The sequence below is a fragment of the Macaca thibetana genome, chromosome 7, assembly GCF_024542745.1.
Source record: "Macaca thibetana thibetana isolate TM-01 chromosome 7, ASM2454274v1, whole genome shotgun sequence".
Taxonomy (NCBI): Eukaryota; Metazoa; Chordata; class Mammalia; order Primates; family Cercopithecidae; genus Macaca; species Macaca thibetana.
The window spans coordinates 119,165,543-119,188,118 of NC_065584.1; the positions used below are offsets into that span (position 1 = coordinate 119,165,543).

The 22,576-nt window shown below is 42.6% G+C and overlaps 1 protein-coding gene across 1 annotated transcript; it reads right to left on the bottom strand.

Moving 5' to 3' along the window:
• Positions 1-1,294: 1,294 nt before the first annotated feature.
• GJD2 (gap junction protein delta 2) lies at positions 1,295-5,371 on the bottom strand. The gene is made up of 2 exons (XM_050797559.1): positions 4,795-5,371; positions 1,295-3,773 (listed from the first exon to the last, which is right to left on the bottom strand). Exons 1-2 carry the CDS (start codon positions 4,863-4,865, stop codon positions 2,879-2,881), a joined length of 966 nt encoding a protein of 321 aa, XP_050653516.1. The 5' UTR covers positions 4,866-5,371; the 3' UTR covers positions 1,295-2,878.
• Between the last annotated feature and the right edge of the window lie 17,205 nt (positions 5,372-22,576).

Genomic DNA, 22,576 nt, shown 5'->3' on the forward strand with positions numbered 1-22,576 from the left:
ATGGTCATTCTGAGGGAAGACTCTATACTCTGAAAGTGTTTTCTTCTCCATTGCTGACAAGTGAATTAATAATTTTGCCATTTGTAGGTGTTGGGAAACATCACAGAACTGAAATAGATCAACCCCACCGATATGGGATGCATTTCTACCAGGAAACACTACGGTTCTTCTAATCCTACATCAAGGCATAAATACAACAGACCTTGTTTTCCACACAGATTCCTATTTCTTTCACACCCAAGCATATGCTAAGAGCTCTCAAGCAACACTCTTCCTCCATCTCTGGGAGATGTCTTAAAACATTTTTAGCTTACCAAACACAAAACGGAGGAGGATCTGTTTCTTTACTCAAGGATAATCATCTTCAACTGCTTATTTATACTGCAGATAGAAACCTATAGATTTAAATGAACATATTTTCATTCTAAAGTTGGCATCTGTGCTGCCATAGTTGAGACGCAACAATCGTGTTTGAAAAGCAATCGTCCAGGAAACCCCACGTTGCTTCACAATGTTCAAGCCAAGTGCTCATTGGAGTTAGAAGGTGAGTAGCACTAAAGAATTGAGAAAGATCGCTTCTCGGCCTTTTGGCTAAGATCAAGTGAAGAACTGAGAAAGAACACTAGCCTGCTGAAATAATGGGACCACATGTAGGCAGAAAATACCAAAAATGAGAGTAAAATGTTGTGGCTAAAAAGTAATGTCTTATGACATGTAAATAAATGATCAATCTCCTTTGAAGAACCCACTGAGAAATGTGCTGTATAATAGAATAGCAACTAACCATACATGGCTATTTAATCAAACAAAATTAGAAATTCTGTTCTTGATTTGCACTAGCCATGTTTTAAGAGCTCAGTAGTCACATGTGGCTAGTTGTTGCCACACTGGGCCTCATGAAAACAAATCCCCTTCATTACAGAAAGTTCTACTGGCAGCACTGGTCTAGAGAGATCTGCTTGACTACCGGCTTAGCATTGTGTTAAGCATCAGACTCAGACCCTGAAGAGATCATGGAGAGAATAGCATGCCTGCCAAGTGTAACAATTAATCCATGTCAGGAAAAAAAAAAATGTGGTGGAAAGAAAAACAAATTCCACTCTTGGAATGGGCTAATATGATGTAGTATTGACATTTGTGTTATAAGAAATAGACAAGCAGGGAAAGTTCTGAGCTGAAATGGAACGGAGTTATTAATAATACTATTTGAATATCTCACCACTCCCTTATGAACATTCATAAAACATTGATTTGGAAGAAAATATTCATGAAAAGTCTCTCTTCATCTGTTAGTGGCTGATTGAATTTTATTGGTCATTCCTCAAATATTCAACCATCACTTACTTCCTACCCCCAATGTTTTCCTGTTAAAACATTTTTGATCGTGCATTTAAATAAATATACTCCAATCAAAAAGTGCAGACTCTTCCTATTTTACAAAAAAAGGCAAGAATTTTATTTTAAACAAATCCTTAGTTGTGTGTTACACCATGTCCATATCTAAATCAAAAATGATAATGATAATTCAAAGGGAACAAAGGGCTTCATAAAAGCACATTACCCAGATATTTCTCTTGGCCAATATTTTAACTAAATATACAGTGGATATGAAAGATACAGTATGGCACTTAAATAAGAGCAAAAAGAAGGAAACATATTCACAGTCCAAAGCAATAGGTTTTTGAACCTTTGGTATATGTCTCAAATAAGTCACCGTAAACACATGTTAGCCAATAGTGTTTAGTTCCAGGTCTTTTAAGCCAGTAATTTTGTATGTGTATGTGTATGTGTGTGTGTGTTTCAAAAAATAACTGAAAAAACAATAAATCAGGATTGACATGGGATGATTAAGGTCTCTGGTGTAAGCACACAGGTAAATTCAAATCATGGCAAAATGACCGTGCAGCTGTGTTGCACAACAAAACTATGTAAGAAAATGAGTGAGATACACCAGTTACAAATGCTGTGGCTCAGGTAGACACCCTTGATATTAGCCAAAAAAAATCTTTTTAATCTTAACCAAAGCCCACAAGCTGAAAGGCAGAAATAACCTGAAGCTCGTAACCGTGTGCCTAACAGTGCAACAACAATCTCACAAAAGTGTTGTAGTTGCATGTTGCAGTTCCCTCCCTCCCACCCATCCCCCATCCCCCATCCCCCATCCCCCATCCCTAATAAACAGCACCAGTGCAGTTTGAGTTAGAAAATTGGAAAGATTGAGACATTCCTAAGGTTTTCATCATGACTAAGGGCCAGTGAGATGGGGCTCTAATGAAAACCTCTGCCATGGCCATTCTCCAGTAAGCACCCCATGTAATTCCCTCTAAGTTTGCAAATAAACAATATTAGGTCTAATGTAAGGCCAGATTCTGAAAAAAACAGCTGGCATGCTATTCTGGATTGAGGGAAAGGGGCATGCTGGTGGGGGAGATACATGAAGGGTGCCTCAAGGATGTTTGTCCCATGGCTCAGGATAAAAGGACGTGTTGAGATGGGTCACAAATTTTATATCAATGAAGTACTCAACTCACATCATTCACCAGAATAAAGAGCTCAGCAGGGCTAAGTCCTACTTGGTAGCTGTGCAAGTTCAGTGTTATCAGGATTAGGCTTGGGCCATGAACAGAAAGGGCCCAAAGAAGTCCAATTCATCCATTTCATCACTCGACCCAGTTGTCTCTGTGGAACCAATTAGGTGATATGTGAAAATGGTTCCACTTTTCCTCTTCTCCCATTGATGCAAAATCTTCTTTTATCCAGTCTTATCCTACATCTTAATGGTGAGAGTCACATAAATGAGGGTGGACACAGCCACCTCTGAGCAGTCATCTGCCTTGGGGCTCTTGCCATCCCCCAGACCTTTGTGAAACCTTCCCTCTCACACATAGGCAGAGTCACTGGACTGAGTCCTGCCAAAATTGGGAACACTGACCCTGGGCAGGTCCTTGTTACGAATCTCATAGATTGACTTTCTCTTGGCCTGAGCCCCTCGCACAGCCAGCTTGATCTTGCGCCATCCCAGGTGGTTGAGTTCGGCCAGGTTGAGCACAACACAGATGCCACTTACAGCAAACATGAACACTAGGAAGACAGTCTTCTCAGTTGGCCGGGACACATAACATTCTACCTCCTTGATGCAGGGGTAGCGGTTACACTCATACAGCCCTGGGACACTAAATCCATAGAGAAAATATTGGCCTACCAGGAACCCAATTTCCAGGGCATTTCGGAACACCACTTGGATGATGTAGAAGCGGGAGATGCCTTCCTGCCTTCTGAGCTTGGATTTTGATGCAGTGCGTAGCCCTGATGGGTGTGGAGTCAGCTCCTTAACCTCTAAACAATCTGGCTCTGTCTCCTTACTGGTGTTCTCTGTGTTCTGCAGCACCCCATTGACAATAGCATTTTGCAACTTCTTATCTTCTCGTTTGCCCCCACCACTGCCCCCACCCCCAGTTCCTCCAGGACCTCCTATGGACTCAGGGGGGTCTCTGTCCAGGGCTAGGAAGACAGTAGAGTAGCGGCGTTCTCGCTGCTTGGCGGACTGATGCACAGAGTAGGTGATGAAGCAAAGACTGGGGGTACACACCATTATGATCTGGAAGACCCAGTAACGTATGTGGGAGATGGGGAAGGCGCGGTCGTAGCAGGCCTGGTTACAGCCGGGTTGCAGGGTGTTGCACACAAACATGGTCTGCTCATCATCGTACACCGTCTCCCCCACAATGGCCACAATGAGGATCCGGAAGATCACCACCACAGTCAACAGGATCCTGAGCAGAGGAAGAGGGAGGGAGAGAGGTTCTCACGGGCTGCGTCACTGACAGGAAACCCCTGCTCCTCCCTTCCCTTTGCTGATGTTTTCCAGTCGTTTGACTGGGGAGCTGTCCATCCCCGGCTGGTACTGAACTGGGAATCTGGGAAAGCTTTTTGTCTCTTCCTTTTCTGCTGAGTGCTGGTAAGCTGGGAACATTTCATATTATAGAGATCCCAGGTACACACAACATCATACACTGGACATAGTCTACTTGGAACAGATAGATTTCATCTCTCTATATAGAATGTATAGAAACACAAAACACACCTTCACTCTGGATATGGCAAATGCACACAGAATACCTTTACAGACGGTGCGTGCTTCAAGGTCTACACACAGGGTGTGTTACATGTAACTACTCCATGGGTATATTTAGTTTATTCTCAACATGAATATTAAATTTAATGCTTTATATAAGCAGATGGCTATGAATATATATTTATATATATTGAACTCTAGAGACATAGATATACAGACACAAAAATGGCAATTGGGTGTGTAGGCTCGGTAAGTTTACACGGCCAAATAAGTTTAGTTTAGTAATTATTTGTTGAGAAAAGAGGCATCTGCTCTGAAGAGCAAATCCATCTCCCCATTTGCCCTTCTCTGTCCAAATGCAATCCTGCCTTCTTTGTAGATTCTATTTAGGGAACCGGATGGAGATTGGCTCTGACTCTGGAGAGTGGAGGGACCAAGACTGAGCCAGCGGCTTCTTTTCTGATGTGGGAAGAGTGAAGCCCCAGTGGTGCTTGATGGGGAAGGGATGGGCAGTTGGTCAGGAGTAGCTAGAGGAGGGGGGCATCGCGGGGCGTCGGGTAATCCCTCATCGCCAGGAACACCGGAGCCTTGACTTAGGACGATGGGGAGGAGGCAGAGGACGGGGCTGGGGGTTGGAGCGGGGGATTCGGTCCGGGTGTGAGAAGGGACTCCCGGGGCCGCCCGACGGGGCCCGCTGACTGCCGGCTTGTCGCCCTTACCTCCCGATCATAGTGGAGTGCTGCTGCACCGCGGCTTCCAGCAGCCTCTCCAAGATGGTCCATTCCCCCATCGCTGTGCATCCGGAGGCAGCAGACAAAGGCTGGGCAGCACCGGGCACGTTCCTGCTCCTGGCCCCTCCCCGGGCCGCACCTCCAGAATGGGAGTGAATTGCCTCCCAATTAAAGAAGCATTTTTTTTAAAAAATCCTCGAATCCCCCTTTCCTATTATTGTACTTAAAACAGAAGAAATGGGGAAAGAAATCCAAACGCGTCCGGACCGATGGGGCAGTTGGCGCGGTCCAGAGAGAGAGCACGAACCTCGGGCGCCGTCCGGGGTTCGGGTCTGGATCCCGCGGACGCCGGGACGAGGGGCGGGGTGGCAGCCTGCAGGTCTTTGAGCGCTCGCCCGCCCAGGAGGGGTCTCGGCGCCGCTCTCTGCCGCAGGTTGGGGGCCGGGGGAGGGTCTGGGCACCGGCTCTGTTCCTGCTACTTCGGCGGGCACCTGGCGCTCCGGCGCGGCAGCCTGCGAGGCCGGGGCTGAGCGCGCGGAGCCGAATGCCGGGCTCGGGGATCCGCGGCCGCCGCCTCTAATCCGCCCTTAAGTAGTCTCCGCCTGCGTCACGCCAGGTCGGCGGAGGGGAGCAGAGCGCGCTGTGCGGCTGTCGCTGCGCGTCGGAGCCCGAGGGGCCGGGGACGCGCGCGGGGGGGAGAGGGACAAGAGTCCTGGGGGCCCGGCGGGGAGCGGGGCGATTTCGAAAAAGGACTGCAGCGCCCCTCGGGGCTTCTCGGGGAGCCCAGGTAACCTCACCTGACCGCCAGACCCAAGCAGGCGGAGGGGGGAGCCGGGAGCGGACGCGTGGGTGAGTGGGGAGGGGAGTGAGTTGGGTATCTTCTCTTCTCTTCTCTCAGTGCATCCCTCACCTTTTCGCTTTTGGCCTTCGGGAGACAACTGAAATTCCTTCCCTACATGGAGATGCTGGCTGAGGGAGGGCGAGTGGGGGCGACCACTTTTAAATCTCCCTTAGGGGACGGAGGGGCTGAGAGTGCTTCTGGAGAGTGGCTGCGGTTCGGTGCCTCTGTGGATCCGACACTGAAGTGGGAAAGGCTTGATGGGAATCCATTTAGGCTGAAGGGTAAATGCAGGTGTGGAGCTGTCTCTCTGTATGGGGATCAGGGTACAAGAGCGCATCTAACAGGTGCCTCGCAATGAGCGAGTAGGGTGGCTATGGTTAAAGGTCTCGCTTCCCGTTGCAGTAACCCAGATGCTCTGCTCTTTTTAAATTATTGTTATTATTTTACTAGTGGGAAGGGCGAGGGATACTCGTCAGGTAAGCTGTGATTTAATCTGAATTTAAGACCCAGTATTCTGCTAGCAGAAACAGAGCCACTCACAGCCTCGCCCTGCCCCCACTTTCTTTACTGGGTTTGGCTTTCTCCCCTCAACCAGCAGATCGCGGTTTTTAAAATTCACATTGTGTTGTCAGTTCTGTCTAGAGCAACTACTTAATTGGTCGCTGAAAAATTGAAACAATCACACTAAGCTGCTAATTAGCCCAGGGGTCCCTATTAGGAGATACTGTAGTTGGGAGTGTTTGATGTAAATGTACAAAAGTACAATGGGAAAGTAGTTGTCATCCTTTTGAAAACACAACCGTGAAAGGGTTGTTAACTTGTCCTAGGCATATAAAGGGACCTAGCTTTAATTATCCACAGGGATCATAGCACTATGTGTATTATATAAGCCACACCACGGTGAGCCTTCACTTCTGGAACAACCGAGGTGGTTGGGTAGCTGGTGGCCCAGGGACTGGGAAGAAAGGTGCAGGGCATGTCCCTGAGTCCACTCACAGCGTACTTCTTCATAAAATGTGTTTAAACACATGGCGTAAGCTTCGCCGCCAGAAAGATCACTGAAATCCCCTGCTAGGGTTGACACCCTTACCCCAAGAAAGCAGCCTTTCACTGCAAAGGAGTAAACGTGTCCACTAACAATGGAGAGAGGGATGAAGTGTAAATGAAACATTAGGACTAGGGCAGGCATTTCTTAGTTTCCTTCTGAACACGGAGGAGGTTCAAGGGTGAGGACGAATGGATATCCTATTGTTCAGTTAGCTTCCAGATGGAATGTGATCCCCTAGCCCAAGCTTGGTGTGTTTTCCCAGGTTTCCCTTCTACTCCCCTTGGCCCTAGGTCCCTGTATTCCCTCCTTGTCTGGCAGACTCTTTTATAGTAAATGATCTTAGACAAGGAGTGAATGAGTAAGTCCAAAGGGAAATCTGTTTAACATCTTTAAATGTCCTAAAATAGGCTGCACAACTGAAAATTGTCATTTTATGTGTTGGCTTTCCCAAACCGTTAAAGATTATGATCCTAAGAACATAGACTGCAGAAAATGCAACTTTCAAGCACCACGCTATGACTGAATTGTTGATCATTTGTGTATTATTTTGAAATATACTTTAATATGCCATATAGATTCCACATATAAACATGTGTAAACAACATAGGTGTATAAATGCACAAAGACGCATATATATAGAACCTATATTTTAAAACTCATCTATTGGACTGTGTAGGCTACTTTTAAATAAAAATCTTAGGATCACCACCACACTTCGGAAATAACTATTTTTATTTTCAATAACCACTCATAAATTTCACACTTACTACGTTGTACTTCCTCCTTCAAGTCCTGTCAACTCCATTTTCAATTAATAGTTTGTTCTGATAAAACAAATGTGCATTAAATGTGCATTAAATGTGAAATGGTTCTCTGTGGATCCAGGCATCTCTGTTTCCTCAGGGCATTATATCATCTTGATAGATTCTGATTATCTCAACTTCCCTCTGATTGAAAATGCCCATTTAAGGGAACTGGAAAGTTCTTTCCATTACCTCTTATTTAAAACCATTCTGTTTATTAAAGTAATAGTTTTGGATGAAAAACACTGAAATTCATAGAATGCTCATAGAATAAACTTTGCTGCAAAACAGACTGTCTGGGGATCTTCACTAAAAATACAGATGCTGCAATCCCATACCAACTCTGCTAAATTGAAATCTGTGGAAACAAGATTGAGGTAGCTTTATTATTAACAGGTTCTCCTCCATGGCTCCAAAAACAATAAAAACCTGAGAACTTTTAGTTCCATGACTATTAGGGCAGGAATGAATCCTAGGGACGAGGAAATCTATCATCCACTTGTTTCATAGATGTTAAAAATGACCCAAAGTTTAGATCGCTTCCTTAAAATCATATGGGTAGCAAAGGAACAGCTATGAAGAATGTGGTATTCAGAATCCTAGAGAAGATCAAAATTATTTAAAAGTATGAAAAAAATGTGAAATTTGAAGAAGGAAAGGGGAATTAAAGTGGGAACATGCTCACCTCCGAACATTCAGAGGAAAAAAATACCTAGGTTGTTGACCTTGCAAATCTATGTCTTAGCAAAGAGTATTTTCCATTAACAGAGTGGGGAAATATTCTCCACATCTAGTGGGAAAAACTGCAAAGGCATGGAGCAAAGGGTGTGGTTGAATGTTATAATACAGGAGAGAATGTAGAGCTACTAACAATGATTCCATTTACTATATGGGGTGTCTGGATTTGCTCTTATCCTTATATGTGCTCAAAATTTCATTCTCTTCTCAACCACAGACTCCCAGGTGAACCTTTTAGCTTTGCAGCTTCATATGTTTGGTAAATGAAACCTCATAGGAGCTTTGTATATGTTGTAAGAATGAACATTAATCTACTGACTTTTATTCTACTGGACCGTAAATTCCTAGAGATCAGAGAGCATGCTCATATATCATGGTTCTTTTCATAGTGTCTTTAAACTCAAGCATTTGTTGAAAGAGAAGGTCAGCTATTCTGGCTCTCTAGTCCCCTTCGCCTGGCAGAGCTGCACTTTTCCTGAAGAGAAGTGTGTCCTGGGTCTCCTCCATAATCACAAGTAATATTCAAGTCACAGAGAAGAAAGGGGCTCCCTTTGCAAAGTGAAAGTTCCTACACACTTAGGATAGCTTGGACCCCTCAGTACAAAGCCTTCTTACTAACCACCAGCCCCCTGCCCTCACTTCCATTCTTCTCTCATTACTGCAGTCCAGACACCTGCTGAACTAACCCGGGGAGTGCTGCTGAGCAGGTAAGGCTTGGGCTGCAGCATCAGGGAGGCAACCCCGGCGAGCTGAGCTCAGTCCTGGATACTTCTGCCCTGGGAAGCGCCAGCATCTGTAGCCTCCTGAAATTTGTGTGGCTTGGGAGGGACTGCATTTGATTTGGAATTGATCTCTGTGTTGAACTCTCCTACATTTCATTCACAAACAGCTAGGATTAACTGAGCTTTATCTCCCCCAGTGGCCTATATACATCTGTTTCCTAATGAAACCATCAAATTGTCTTCTTAAGGGGCAACCCCAACCTGTCTTGGGAGACTCAAAAGGACATAAGTGGCAGATGGAATCTATTTTTCTTTGTTGCAGAATGGTTTTTCTCTTTTTTCTTTCGTGTGTCCTTCCCTATGTATAAGCCTCAGTTCAGATGTTTAGGGAAACACTTGTTTTTGCTGTTCAGACAAAATTTATGAAGTAATGTTTCCAAAGATAGTAAAGCTGTCCAACCTACCAATCTTAAGTAGCCCTAAATGTAGTGGCTTGCTTTGTGATCTAAGATTCTCCAGAATCTGCTGTCTTCAAAATTATTTTGCCATCTCATGGACCCAAATGCCAAATCATGTCTTATAACCAAGAGATTATGTATCCAAATGGTAGGGAAATCTAGAGTCCTCTGCCTGCTAGTTCGTTGAATAAAAGAGTATATCTCCTTTTTCAACAATTACATATACAAATTCTCCCGTTCCCTGACTACCTTGTATATACAGAATATACCTATGTGTAATAATATCTCAGGGATTAATGTAATATGGTATTGTGGCCAAAGCAGATGTGTGAAATCACAGCAAATAAATTAACACTGCATTAAGAATCAAATCATCCCTGCTGACACATAATCTTTCACTTTTATATCAAGTCGTGATTCCCATTCACATCAGGAGCTTCCCAGGGGGGCTCATTAAACCCACACAAAGAGATTTCTTTGAAGTCAGTGCTATTCCCATGAATAGCATTCAGCTACAGTGCAGAAGAGCCTGCCTGCCTGGTGTCTAGGCACCCTTCCCTTCACTCTCATTGTTGCTGTCCAGCCAGAGGCCCAGCAAGGAAGGATATAGCAGGGCTTCCTGCTGAGAGCCTTTCTAATCTGTATGAAAGAGATGAGGAAATTGCAGGGGAAATGCACATCGGTAGCACCTGCCCTTGACAGAATTGTTAAGCTGGGAGAATATATTTCTTTTCCCACATGTGCCCTTCCTGCTCTTCCACATCAGAGTGTAGTGCTACAAGAGCTAAAAGTTGGATCCATCCTGGTACCAAGATTATTATGCGGAATTGGTATTCATCCCAAAGGAACCTTCTCTAAGATCTGAAGCTTACATTCAAGGTTCCTTCTTGTGCTCCTGATTGTATGTGGACTCCCTTGGTTGCCTGATATCTTGACTTCCTGAAATTCAGCTAATTTCTGTTTTTGCTGGGACTCTGGGGCTCAGGCATTACTTAGCACAGAGGTTTTTGTATTTTTCTAGTTCTTGTCAACTACTTGCCTTCTGATCAACTCTTAGGGACCAACATTCAAATCTAGTGTGGAGAGCCTCTCGTTTCTACAGCTGAGGTGAGGCTGGAAAGGAGCTACCACCCACTCATCACTCACCTCATGCTCAGCCAAGGGTTTGTCACCAGCATGGACTCCAAGTTGCCCATGTGATCTGGTTCAGTCATTTCTGACTTTCAGATTCTCACACTAACTGTCCTTTTTTTGGTATACACTCATCATTCCACCTTGACTATAGACTGCCTTGGTCAAATCTCTCCTGGAACTCACCTTGAATTTATATCCTATTGACCTTAGAGCCTCCCACCATTGTGCTTCACCCAGTCCCTGCATGTCACTCCACCACCATAAAGGAAAATAATCCGATAAACAAGCACACACCAGAGTGTTAATAACTGATAACCACTTAATGTATTATCCTTCTCAGAAGAATTATCCTCATTTAAGTTGCAAAGCCTTCATCCAAAGAAATGAAATTTCCTAGGTCGTTTTCCAAACGCTATGCATAAGGAGAGAATAGCTATTTGCGGGCAAGGGTGTAGTGTTGTGAGCCCTCCCAAATGACACCACACAAGCACTTGCTTCTTTTATTGATCAACAAAGTGCTCCTACTTGTGGAAATACAGAAATTACAGAAATGCAATGATTCTTAAACTTTACTACACCATAGAATCACATGGGGAGCTTTGAAAAATCCCAGGGCCTATGCTGTACCCCAGACCAATTAACTCAGCATTTCTGGAAGTGAGATCTATGCTTTAATATATATTTTTAAAACTCTCCAGGTGATTTCAATATGCAGTCACGTTTGAGCACTAATGCAATAATATATGCTACCCACTACTCAGGCATAACAGCCTTACAGGGCTTTTCCCCCATGCTGGGAATGGTGCTTCTGGACACAAAGTGAGAATTTCATTCTGAAAATGTGTTCATGTGGCTCTGTATGTACTTAATATAATCCATACAGGCTAAGTAGTTAGTTGCTAAACTGCAAACACCCATCTCATTTCATCTCAGTCTACTCCTGGCCATCTGGTCCTCTGTATTCCCATTACAGGGCCATGTGTGTATTAATGAAATGATTGCATCCGATTACATCTTTTATTCAGAGCACAAGAAGAATGGATTTTGTGCTCCAGCATCACTGTTTCTGTCATGATGTCAACAATTACATTTCTCTATTTTATGCAGAAGTGGGATGGTCTTCCATGAAGGTAAGAGTATAAATCAAATGTGTTGTTGCTTACAATACAATTTCAGTACTGCTGTCTGGGGTCCTATAGAATAGATGTTTCAATCAAAAGCATAGAATTTCCTGAGCCAGATACTTGTTAGTGGCCTCTATTTTAAAATGTCTGTTGAATAGTTCATAATAATGACCAAGTTGTGACAACTGATATACAGGAGGAATCCACTAAGAGCTGAGCTAGTCACTTTTTTCTCTAATTTCGCTAAACTTTGTCTCTACAACAGGTCAGATGATCAGAAAGCTACATGTCTAGACTGGTATTAATCTCTCATTGCTTGGTGGTATAGCGAATGGTGTGGGGGAAGGGGACTCACTTCTTAACCCAAATACTTTCCACAGCCTTTTGTGTTATTGTTGCAACGAAAGCAATTCCCTTCCTAAGGAAAATTATAGTGCCAGCTGTTCAAATAAAAACAAATTTTCCTTCTTGTGACACTTGAATGAACAAATATGGATAAAAAATGGATGAATGAGTTAATAGCATGGTATTCTCTCTCTATCAACTAGTCACATTCTCTCTTATGCCTCTACCTTTCTGGAGTACATATTTTAAAAACGGATAGATGTGCATGGATATCTACTGTGTGTATACATGCATCGCTACAACCAAATTCTTCCAGCCCATTAATATTTAATCTTTGCACATATAGATTCTTAGCCCTCTCATTCATTCATTTGTTGAATGAAGATTTATTCTTTGCTTGCTAGGTGCCAGGGAGATGTAGCAGTAAACAAAACAACATGGTCCCTGACCTCATGGAGTTTAGAATCGAGCAAGAGAGGCATAGACGATTGAATCAAACATTAATTAACCAAGTAATCTAAAATACTAAAGTGTAATTTTAAAACTGTGGTAAGTAACTTCTGTAGATAGCTCTGAGATGTGCAGCCCTGAGTGTGGAATGGGGCAGGGAGGGGTTGACCTACTTTCTGGGAAAGGGTTAGGGACTGAGAGGGAATCTTCAGCTGAGATCTAAGGGAAAGGGTTAGGGACTGAGAGGGAATCTTCAGCTGAGATCTAAAGGAAAAGGAAGCCAGATGAAAGAGGTGAAAGAAGAGCTTTCTGAGCAGGAGGAACAGCAGTAAACAGGTCCTGTGGCAGGAAAGAGTCGCACATTCAGAGAACTGCAAGGTGTCTCTGGCTGGTTCACAGCAAAGGAGAAAGAAGTTTGAGACAAGGCTGAAGAGACAGGCAGGGCCATATAGGCTAGGAGAGCGATGTTGGCATTTTCCCTAAAAGTAATGTGCAGCATTTGAAGGCGTGTAAGAGGGAAGTGTCATGGTACTGGTTTCTTTAAGTTCAATCTATTTGCATTACAGTTAGAATACATTGGAGGAGGTTGGCAAGAGTGCATGCAAGAAAACTAGCGACAATACTAACACTGCTGATTGGTTATACTCAAGTTCAGGCACACCTCAGAGATCGTGTGTGTCCAGAGCACTGCAATAAAGTAAATAGTGCAATAAAGTGAGTCACATGAATGTTTGGTTTTCCGGTGCATATAAACGTTATGTTTAGGCTTGGCACAGCGGCTCACTCCTGTAATCCCCGTGCTTTAGGAGGCCAAGACGGGAGAATTGCTTGAGCCCAGGAATTTGAGACCAGTTTGGGCAACACTGGGAGGACCCTGTCTCTACAAAAAATTTAAAAATTACCTGGGCATGGTGGCGCGTGTCTATATTCCCAGCTACTCAGGAGGCTGAGGTGGGAGCATCACTGAGACCCAGAGTTTGAGGCTGCAGCGTGCCATCCTGGACACTGGACTCCATCCTGGACAACAGAGTGACACCCTGTCTCAAAAACAAAACAAACAAACAAAAACAACAACGTTATATTTATACTATACTGTAGTCTATTAAGTGTGCAATAACATTATGTCTAAAAACCATTGGATATTTCTTAATTCAAAATTCTTTATTGCTAAAAATGCTAATGATCATCCAAGCCTTCTGCCAGGCATAACTTTTCTGCTGGTAGAGGATCTTGCCTCAATGTTGATGGCTGCTTACCGATCAAGGTGGTGGTTGCCAAAGGCTGGGATGGCGGTGGTAATTTTTAAAAACAAGACAAAAGGTCAGGCATGGTGGCTCATGCCTGTAATCCCAGCACTTTGGGAGGTCGAGGTGGGAGGATCACCTGAGGTCAGGAGTTTGAAACCAGCCTGGCCAACATGGCGAAACCCTGTCTCTACTAAAAATACAAAAATTAGCCGGGCATGGAGGCACACGCCTGTAATCCCATCCACTTGGGAGGCTGAGGCAGGAGAATCACTTGAATCTGGGAGGCGGAGGTTGCAGTGAGCCGAGATCATGCCACTGCACTCCAGCCTGGGTGACAGAGTGAGACTCCATCTCAAAAACAAAAAATGAACAAACAAAAACAAAAGCGATGTGTGCAGCATCTAACTTTTCATTTCACAAAAGATTTATCTATGACATGCAATATTAATAGCATTTTACCCACAGTAAAACTTCTTTCAAAATTGAAGTCAACCCTCTCAAACCCTACCACTACTTTATCAAATAAGCTTGTGTCGTAGTCTAAATTCTTTGTTGTCATTTCAACAGTGTTCACAGCATCTTCACCAGGAGTCGATTCCATCTCAAGAAACCACTTTCTTTGTTCATTCATAAGAAGCAACTCCACATCTTTTCAAATCGTATCATGTAATTGCTTCAATTCAGTTGCATCTTTAGGCTCCACTTCTAATTCTAGTTCTCTTCTGTTTCTACCACATCTGCAGTTAATTTCTCCACTGAAGTCTTGAACTCCTTGAAATCATTTACGAGGGTCGAGATCAACTTTTCCTAAACTCCTGTTCACGAAATTTTGACCACCTCCCATGAATCATGAATGTTCTTAATGGTATCTAGAATGATGAATCTGTTGCAGAAAGGTTTTCAATTTACTTTGCCCAGATCCATCAGCGGAATCACTGTCTCTAAGACAGCTACTGTCTTATGAAATGTATCTCTTATATAGTATGACTTGAAAGTCAAAGTTATTCTTTGATTCACGGGGTACAGAATGGATGTTGTGTTAGCAGACATAAAACATTAGTCTCCTTGTGCATCTCTATCAGAGGTCTTGAGTGACTATGCACATGTCAATAAGCAGTAATATTTTGAGAGGAATTAGTTTTATTTGTTTTTTGTTGGTGGTGGTGGTAGATGTACTAATCTCAAGAGTGGGCTTGAAATTTTCAGTAAACCATGCTATAAACTGATATTCGGTCATCCAGGCTTTGTTGTTCCATTTACAGAGCATAGGCAGAGTAAATTTATCATAATTCGTAATGGGCCTAGGATTGTTGAAATGATAAATTAGCATTGGTTTCAACTTACCAGCTACATTAGACCTTAACAAGATAGCCTGTCCTTTGAAGCTTTGATGCTAGGCACTGACTTCTCTCTAGCTACAAAAGTCCTACATGGCATCTTTTTCCAATAGAAGGCTGTTTTGTCTACATTTAAAACCTGTTGTTTAGTGTAGCTTCCTTCACCAATGATCTTCACTAGATCTTCTGGATAACGTGCTGCAGCTTCTACATCAACACTTGCTGCTTCACCTTGCACTTTTATGTTACGGAAATAGTTTCTTTTCTTAAATGTAATGAACCACAACCTCTGCTGGCTTCTAACTTTTCTTCTGCAGCTTTCTCGCCTCTCTTAGCCTTCATAGAATTGAAAAGAGTTAGGGCCTTGCTCTAGATTAGGTTTTGGCTGAAAAGAATGTTGTGGCTTGATCTTCTATCCAGACCACTAAAAGTTGCTTCATGTTAGCAATAAGGCTGTTTTACTCTCTTATCATTGGTATGTCCCCTGGAATAGCACTTATAATTTCCTTCAAGAACTTTTTTTTTTTTGGACAGAGTCTCACTCTCTCGCCCAGGCTGGAGTGCAGTGGTGCGATCTCGGCTCACTGCAACCTCCGCCTCCTGGGTTCAAGCAATTCTCCTGCCTCAGCCTCCTGAGTAGCTGGGACTACAGGCGCTTGCCACCACACCCAGCTAATTTTTTGTATTTTTATTAGAAACGGGGTTTCACCGTTTTAGCCAGGATGGTCTCGATCTCCTGACCTCGCGATCCGCCCACCTTGGCCTCCCAAAGTGCTAGGATTACAGACATGAGCCACCGCGCCCGGCCCCAAGAACTTTTCCTTTGCATTCACAACCTGGCTGTTTGGAGCAAGAGGCCTTACTTTTGGCCTGTCTCAGCTTTCCACATGCCTTCCTCACTAAGCTTAATTATTTCTAGCTTTTGATTTAAAGTGAGATATATATGACTCATCCTTTCACTTGAACACTTAAAGGCCACTGTAGGATTATTAACTGACCGAATTTCAATATTCTTGTATCTCAGGGAATAGAAGGCCCAAAGAGAAGGAGAGAGATGAGGGAATGGTTGGTTAGTGGAGCAGTCAGAACACACACGTTTATAGATTACGTTCACGTATGGGCATGTGTGGGCACAGTTCATGATGCCCCAAGCAATTGTAATAGTAACATCGAAGATGATTGATCACGGATCACCATAACATATGCTAATAATGAAAACACTTGAAATAAGTACTCAAATTTCCAAAATGTAACATAGAGACACGAAGTGAGCACACGCTGTTGGAAATATGACACCACTAGACTTGCTTGATGCAGGGTTGCCACAAACCTTCAATTTGTATTAAGCACAGCGTCTGCAAAGTGCAATAAAATAAGGTATGCATGTAGCAACCATATGCACTTAGCTTCCTTCCTTTGAGGACTAGAAACACCTCTAGGATTTAGCCTTGTCTGCTGCCAGGTAAATAAGAGAGATGACTCCTCAGAGCCATCGTCAACCATCGTAATTATGTAGGAAATAAATAAGCCCTAATTATAATGGTCAACATAAATACCTTCATGATTAGTTGAATCTTAAGCGGTAATTACTAGTTGCAATGCCTTTTTCAAACATGTTTTTCTCTGGGTGCAGTAAACACATTGTAGAAGGCAGTCCCCTGGTATCCAGCAATTTTAACGAGGCAGCGAGAGTGGGCTCCCCAATTAGGGAGGCCAGGGCTTCTGTGCACCTTTTTTTTTCCTTAGAAACCCAGGTTTTGCCTGAGCTCTACAGTTCAGTCAAGGCTAGGGCCAAGTCTAGGTAGAAGGTGGCGTTTGTTGGAGGATAAAGATCATGTTAAGACATTAATGTCTGGGAAATTTGGTCATTCCTTTTGAATAAAATTACTTATAGATGACACAATCACCAACTAGGACTAAGGAGATCAATACTGCTATTTATAAACAAATCCTGAACAGAACAAAATAAAAACTGTCTCCTTAAGAATATATAGATTTCTCCAAACTTGGTGCAATAACTCAATTTCTGAGACTCTTCCTTTGAAACTGTCTTCAGAGTCCCTTGTTATTATGTAAGAAAATCCTTATTACTTGAAAAATCACACCTAAATTCTTTTACTGTAAGTTGTATATGCCAGGTTCATTATCCAATTACTCTTCATTATTGGATTCTGAAAATACCTATTTTAATGAGTCTGATTTAAAGGAAGGAGACAAAATGATTTACACCTGTATCATGTAGAGTTTCTCGCCAACTCTGAGCTGGGATTCAGGTTCTCCAGCTTACACATTGGGAGGTTTTCTTGTGTTGACCACTAAATAGCCAGTGACTTTTGTTTGTTTACAAAATCAAATTCCCCTTCAAATAATGAGTTTGCCTTTACTGAGGATATTTATAAACATGTTTGCCAGCTCCAGAACAAACAGCGGATGAGTTCCTAAAACGTTCTATGCAGAGGCAGCATGCTGTAATATGTACACGACCTTCCAAATGGTACTCAAGAGGGGCTGCTTTGAAGTATGTGGTTATGCACACCAAGCTTTATGTGTGTTGATGAGATGGGGCAAGAGTCCGCGCAGGCTTTTGTGATGAATGGACAGATCATACTGAATAGGTTTACCTTTCATTCAAAGTGTGTTTCCTAAGAATGGTATTGCAACAACAATATCACCACCTTCTGTTTGCTTCATATCTTAGTACCTTAGCATTTCCAGAGCACTTTTTTCCCCTGGAAAAACTTATTTAATTATTGATGTGTTATTTTTATAAGAATATCTTATTTTATTTAGAAGATCTTGGAACTATGTTCTCAAGTATTATACATAATTGATATTTATCATTTAGTACAGTCTTTAAAACTTCAAGAAACATGTATGAGAAAAATAAATTACCTAAAGCAAAAAGTTTAGATGCCTATGTGCTTAAATGTAACAGATATTGAACAGGTTTAATCTCTGCCAAAAAGACTGGCTTTGTTTGTTTGTCCCTCTCTTCCATATAATTTTATACATCTTGCCAACTACTGGAGAGAGAAATACTCAAGCTACTGCTAGTTAAATGTATAAACTGCAAGAACTACTGCAGTCTCTCTGAGGGTCATTCAATGCCTATTAATCCAGAGCACTTTTTAAAGCACTGATATCATGTCTAATCTCCCTAACAGTCCTTGAATATGAAACATAGGTCATCATCAAACTGGACATTGGTGCCCAGTTACCTATCTGCAGCCCAGAACTCTGCCGAGCTCCACGTGATTGCCCCACAGATGCCTAGAAGCCAAAACGTTGATAACAGGACTCATTATTTTCTTCCACAATTCTCTCCTATTCTGTTGTCCCCCAGATCCATTCTCTGCCATTCTCAGCCCTGATCTGTGTCCTGGGAGCTGACTTTTACAGACTGCAACTTGGAGTTTGCGTTTGAGTTTGGCCAAGTGGAAGCCGTGGCAGAAGATTGAGAGGTGGAAGAGGCACGAGTTCAGGCATTTACTCCTCCCTGTTTCGTGAAGTTCTGGCCCCATCTCTTTGTGACTACAGTTTCAGTTTTTTCCGTGGGCCCCAGGTCTTACAGCATTCAGGTAATTCTATTTCTTTCCCTTGTCCCTGTGAACCTTTGGGTAGTAAAAGCTTCCTACTGTTGCTAGAGCTTGGGTATCTCAGTATTCTTTGTTGGTTCCTTAAACCTGCCCACACATCTATAGAAAGTTCCTTGATTGAAAAGTTTCTTCAAAAATCACAGCTGAGTGAGTCATGTGTTCCCTGCTGGAACTCTAACTGATATACACCCATCCTTACTTAGTTTATTTTTATGCCAGCCTGATTGCACAAAATATAACTAATTGCTCAAGCTAGAAATCTGGAGGTCCACTCCTACTTCCTCACCCATATATGAAGTCTTTATGACCTGTTTATCCGCTAAATATCTCTAAAAGCATTCTCATTGCTCTCTTCTCTTTATAACTTACTTGGCCCAAGCCTTTCAAAATAGCCTCCCTATTTACCTTGTAAACATCCTTCATACTGCTAATGAAATGGTCTTTCTCTAATGAAATCTGGTCAACTTATTTGCATTTCATCAGTGGTTCCTACAGCCTTCTGGAAAGGCCAGACTCGTTAGCAAGCCAATAAAGAAAGCTGCTGAATAAAGAAAGTGTCGTTCTAGCCTAATTACCTGTCCTCTTCCCACATACTCCCTACATTCCAGCCATAGGGATCTTTGTGCAGTTCCCCAAAACACATGCTATTCCCTCTGCAGGGAATGCCCCTTCCTCACCTTTCCCACCGGCTGGCTCCAGCTCATTGACCTCAAGCCTCCTTTCCCTCTGTAGCCTCAGAGGGCAGCTATGGCATGAATGAAGGCAACCGTGGACAAAATGGTGCTGCAGATAGGTTCTTCCTGCTCTCACGAGTTCCAGACCAGTTTTTGTCAGGGGAAATTGGTCAGAAATCTTAGCAGGAACTAAGCACCTCTGTGGCACTCTCAAATCCATCTGCCTTTCTTCATCTCTATCACTGCCCTCATTCAGGTCACTTATCCTTTCTTCCCTGAATAATTCATTTGCCTCCCCACAGGCCTCCCTGCTCCCAGTCTCACTCCCGTGCACCCTTTGTGCTGCAGAGTGATCGTCCTGCATTGAAAGGCCAGTCCTTCCTCTCTTATTTATGGTTCGCCATTAATGTAAAACTGTCCATGTCTTTAGCAGTTTGGCCTTACATAAACTGGTTCTTGTTTATCTCTTCAGTTTCATCTTTTACCACTCCTCTTTGAGCACCTAAGTTTCAGTCATACTGACCTAGCCACAGTTTTGCAAATTCACACCGGTAGTATGCCTCAGGGCACCACATGTGCTATGCCTTCTGACTAGGAAGCCTATTCTTCAGCCTTCTCTTAACCCCTACTTCTCCCTCCAGACTCAGTCCAGCTAGCTATCTAGGGAGACTCCCCTGCTCCTACCCCACCACATCCCTGCGTATTTGTGTCAGATGCTCCTTCCAACATGTAATTTTCTATGCCATATAATAAATGTCCTCACCAATAGACTATAAGCTTATCCAGAGGAGAAATTGCTTTTGTTTTGTTCTGTTCTGCTTTGGTTTTCCTTTTATCTCCTTCAGTACCTAGCATAGGCACTGCATGTAATAGGCACTCAAATATTTGCTAAGTGAAGCTTTATGAATAGAGCAGCCATAGGTTGCCAGTACAGGAGTGAGAGATTTCATGTCCAGGTTTTTCCATGACCAGCAGAATCCATTCATTAACCCTCCCCTCAGGCACGCAGGAATCCTTTCTGACCCTTCCTCTTCTTGTTTAGGCTTGGTGCCCCTTAGAGGGCACATGTTACTGTTTTGAATTGTTTTATTTGTATAGACTTAGGGGTACAAGTACAGTTGTGTTGCATGAATATATTGCACAGTGAAGTGTGGGTTTTTAGTGTAACCAGCACCGGAACAGTATACAACGTACCCAATAGGTAGAATTTCAGCATTCACCTTCACCCCCTACTACTCTCCCAGTCTTTGTAGTCTGCAATGTCTGCTCTTCTCTGTATGTCCATGGGAGGGCGCTTCTTTTTGAAGAGATAATTTAATGGGATCATGAAAAATTTGGGCCTAAATTCTGCTCTGCCACTTGTTTCCAGCTGTACAACTGAAGTTAAATTACTTAACTTTTCTGAGCATCGACATCCTCCACTAAAAGGCCAGTAGTATCACTGGGTTTCTGGGAGCATAGCGTGACATATTTCCCGGCACATTGTAAGTGATCAATAAATGTTGGTCTCCGTTCCTCCTTTGTGCTCCCTTCGACCCTGGACATATCCCATTAACTCCCTGGTCTGCCTGCCTCCTTGGACTTGAAGTCTAGAAGTGTATGGTCTAGCTGTCTTTCCACAGGACCCACGGGAAATGCTCAATGACTGTGGACTGAATAAAATTTCCCATTTTACTGGTCATCAACCTGAGGCTTAGAGAGATTAAATGACCCGCTCAAATCATGCAGCAAGAAAATGGTTAAGCCAAGAACCACGACATCAATCTAATGCTTCAGCCAATGCTTGTTTCACACAGTATTAAACCATGAGATGAGTGTATAGTGTAAACCTATATCCATGCAATAGGATCTGTGCACATGTACACAGGTGTGGCCCCACAAGAGATATCAAGTACTAGACAGTCTCACTTGCCCACATGGAAGAAGTGGATTCAGTGTTTATCACTATCAGCACTATCCTGCCCCACCACATACCTCACCTTTCTGGTTCTACCATCTTCCTGAAATAACTACGGTACAATATAATTTTGTTGAACAGATAGAGTTTATATTATGGTAGCTATATAAACAGTGTCCACAACTTAGTAGTGTTATATTCCATAATTCTTTTCTTTCCTGTGCAAAATTCTGTTCTCCCTGGTATGAAAATTTCTGTTTGTGTGTATGCTTGGTTTTCTAAGGACTTATCACTACGTCAAACCCCAAATTTTCCTCTGTTGCCTCAATCACCTCTCGAAATATTTGAATACATCATGTTCTACCAGTTACATGTTCATGAAGAAATGTCTTTTGCAACATTCTGACTTCTTCAAATTGGCCTGATTGAGTTCTGTGTAATTTATTTTTTCTTGATATTCTCTCTTGTTTTGGTGAAGCACTTCCTCTAGTAGCTTTTTGAGAAAGAGTCCACGGGAGGAACATTTTAAAGACCTCTCACATCTGCAAGTGAATTCAGTCTACTGTTACATAATCATTTCCTTCAGAATTTTAAAGGCATTCCTCCACTGTCTTCTAACTTCCAATGTTACATCTGAAAACAAAGTCATTCTGATTTTTGAAATAGTGTATGCAACTTTTTCTTTTAAAGCTTTCGAGATCTTTTCTTCGACCCTAGTATTCTAAAATCTCACCATAGTATGCTTTTCTTGGTGTGAATCTTTGCTTAATCTACTGTGCTAGATACGAAGGAGGTCCTTTAATTAAACAACAACAGCAACAACAACAACAACAAAACTCATGCCTGTCAGTTCCAGGAAAAGTTGTTGAATTATTTGTTGCTGATTTACTTCTAACCAACACCTCCATTTACTCCATTCTTTCCTTCTAGAAGGTATCACTTGAATCTTGGTCCTCCTGGTCTCATCCTCTAATTTTTATCTTCTTTTAATCCTCCATCTCTTTGCTCTGCTTTCTGAGAGATTTCCTCAGCTTTTTCTTGTGTTTTGTTTGTTGCATTTTTAAAATATCTATGGTCACATTTTTAATTTCTGAGATTTCTTTTGCATTGTCTTTTCTCGCTCTCAGGAAAATAATGATAATATTGTGACATTCTCATCTCCTTTTATAGTCTGTCTTTCCTCTAAACTTTTTTAAATATTTATTTTGATCTCCGTATTTCACCTTAGAAGCTCTTCTCTTCAGATATCTGCTGACTTTTGGTTGTCAACTCATGTTTAGGAATGAATAAAACACTAAGAAACTGATAGGAAATCTGAGAGCACAAGACGGACCTACCAACTATCGGCAATATAGG